The following is a 2,500-nucleotide window of genomic DNA, read 5'->3' as shown; positions in this document are numbered from 1 at the left end:
TAATAATAATAGGCTAACTTTTATATCATTTTCATTAAAAAAAAATTCTAAGTAGCCGAGATAATAATAATAATAATAATAATTAATAATAATAATAATAATAATAATAAAAAGAAAACTTCTAAGTATTCTGACCTGAAAAACATCGCCTCCCCTGAGAACTTTGTTCCACCAACTCCACGCAAATCCCTCAGCTCGGGAGGAACCATTCTCACAAACTATCTCTCTCTCTCTCTCTCTCTCTCTCTCTCTCTCAAGACCCTCCAAGGCCCCCAGTCATCACGGTACACACAACCAGGCCACATTCTGAAGGAGGCGAACTCCTGTCCCTATCCTGCCGATCCACGGGCGGGAACCCCACGCCCGCAACTCTCCTGGTACAGAGACGGGCGTTTACTGCAGCAGCACCCGAATATCACCCACTCGTCGAAGGCGCCGCCTCCAAGACGGAGGAGAGGCGGAAGCCGCCCTTCGGTGGGCGGTGACGGGAGAAGACGACGGACGGCCCGCCCGTTTACGAATGCAGAGCCCAGAAACGAAGTCTCGCGCGGACTCCATGCTTGCGGATGACGTCACGCTTAGCGTACTCTGTGAGTATATAGTGAAGAAGTCCCTTCGCTGTAGAAAAGTCCTACTGCGTGTTGTTTTTTCTAAAAAGTATTCCATATATATATATATATATATATATCATATATATATATATATATATATATATATATATATATATATATATATATATATATATACATATATATATATATATATATATATATATATATATATATATATATATATTATCATATATATATATATATATATTATACTATAAATATATGTGTATAAGCGAATACCACAGAAAATAATAGCAGAAACCCAAGCGCTTTCGTTTTTATTAGGACGAAAGCGCTTGTATTTTTGCCTATCATTTTCCTGTGGTATTCGCTTTTTTTGTTTTAATATATAGATATAGAATTGAGAGACTTAAACCTTATCGTTTAAATGTATAAAAAGTACAGGCAAGTTTTTTTTTTTCATTTAAATTCCTGAAACTTATCCAATCAATTCATATTGTTCATTTCGTTATTTTAATATCAGTAAGACCCTTTCGCGCTACGTATGATTCGTATACTTTTCAGAGAAATAGTTGATCATGCTTTTCCATAGGCAAAGCTTTAGCTAATAAAATTATAACTATTAAAAAAATATTTAAAAAAAGTTGATCATGTATATTCCATTTGGAAAGTTTTAGCCAACGATACATTATTTAGAAAGTTGCGAAAGATATCAGTGGGAATCAGATTTGGTTATCTGCAAAGTGATCTGGATTTCAGAATTCCCGCCTCTCGTCAATGTATAAAACAGTGTTCCCATTCCCTCTTGTGCTTTAAAGACAGACCGTCACGGGTCGAAATAACGGGTCCGTCCGTCGCAACGGCTGGTCGGGAGTTCGTCCTCAAGTGTGTCACTTCAAAGGCCAAACCGGTCGCCTCCATCACCTGGATGGTTCATGGTAGGTGTCTTTCCTCTTGGCATTTTATTGTCACTCAGGGTCTCTCTCTCTTTCTCTCTCTCTCTCTCTCTCTCTCTCTCTCTGTTTTATTTCTTGTTTTCAACGTAAACTTCTGTTGTTAGAACGCCTTGACATTAGTTGATTGGATGTCTTCATTGAAATTCTTTCCCAATTCTTCGTAAGTGAATAACGCGGAGTATATATCCAAAAATCATTCCAAATGAATTGCTAGTTATTGTATGAAACTGTTCTCTTTCCTGAAAAACGAATCGAAATATTTCTCTGCTGAATTTTTATCTCATTCACAAAAGGAAAGTCTATCTTTTCATTGTTCAATAGATTTTTATTCATTTAATCAATAAAACAGGAAAAATCATGAAACAAGCAAGTAACAGATTTATTAAAAAAAAGAAGAAGTACGGAATAGGTAACCTCAACAGCTACAGAACCTCATCAAGAGAGAAAAGGGAAACTGTTCAGGCTTTAGGCGAAGCCCAAACGAACTGAAGAAGTCAGGGGCAGACCCATTTGATCTCAGGATCTGTCTCTCGTCGCTCAGAAAACGACTCGTCTGAAGTTCTAAGCAATTTTTTTTTTCTCTTCCGTCTTGTGTGGAGTCAAGGTGGCCCCAGTATCCTCTGTGGTCAGCGAGGCTGATGGTGGAGGGTGGGTGACCTCTTCTTGACCTCAAGTATCACCTAGAAAGGTCAATGAAGCTGTCGGAGATCACGGTGGAGTGCCAAGCGAGGAATGGTGTCAGTGAAGAGGCCGTCACTGAGACCAGGGTCATCAGCATCATGAGTGAGTTCTAAGGTCAATGGAAGTCCATAGATCGCACAGAGGTGGAAGTTCAATTGCACTTGTTCCTATTTCTGCTTTCGTAGTCGCGTTCTTTCAATGATTTTAATCAATTATTCAGGTACTTTTAAATAACCGTTTGTTTTGCAAATGTTATTATTCGAATATAATCCATTGTTGTTTGCATAAATA

General features: G+C 38.2%; 1 protein-coding gene across 1 annotated transcript in view; it reads left to right on the top strand.

Annotated features, from left to right (window-relative positions):
* LOC135209819 (nephrin-like) overlaps nucleotides 1–2,500 on the top strand; it is a 164,551-nt gene that overhangs the window by 151,127 nt on the left and 10,924 nt on the right. The window contains exons 6-7 of the mRNA XM_064242591.1: nucleotides 313–590; nucleotides 1,391–1,510. Of these exons, the coding sequence (XP_064098661.1) occupies nucleotides 313–590; nucleotides 1,391–1,510 (398 nt within the window). The remainder of the gene's footprint in view (nucleotides 1–312; nucleotides 591–1,390; nucleotides 1,511–2,500) is intronic.

The sequence above is a fragment of the Macrobrachium nipponense genome, chromosome 38 (genome assembly GCF_015104395.2).
Source record: "Macrobrachium nipponense isolate FS-2020 chromosome 38, ASM1510439v2, whole genome shotgun sequence".
Lineage (NCBI taxonomy): Eukaryota > Metazoa > Arthropoda > Malacostraca > Decapoda > Palaemonidae > Macrobrachium > Macrobrachium nipponense.
Note: the sequence above shows the minus strand (reverse complement) of the source record. Positions and strands in the feature narration are given on the sequence as shown.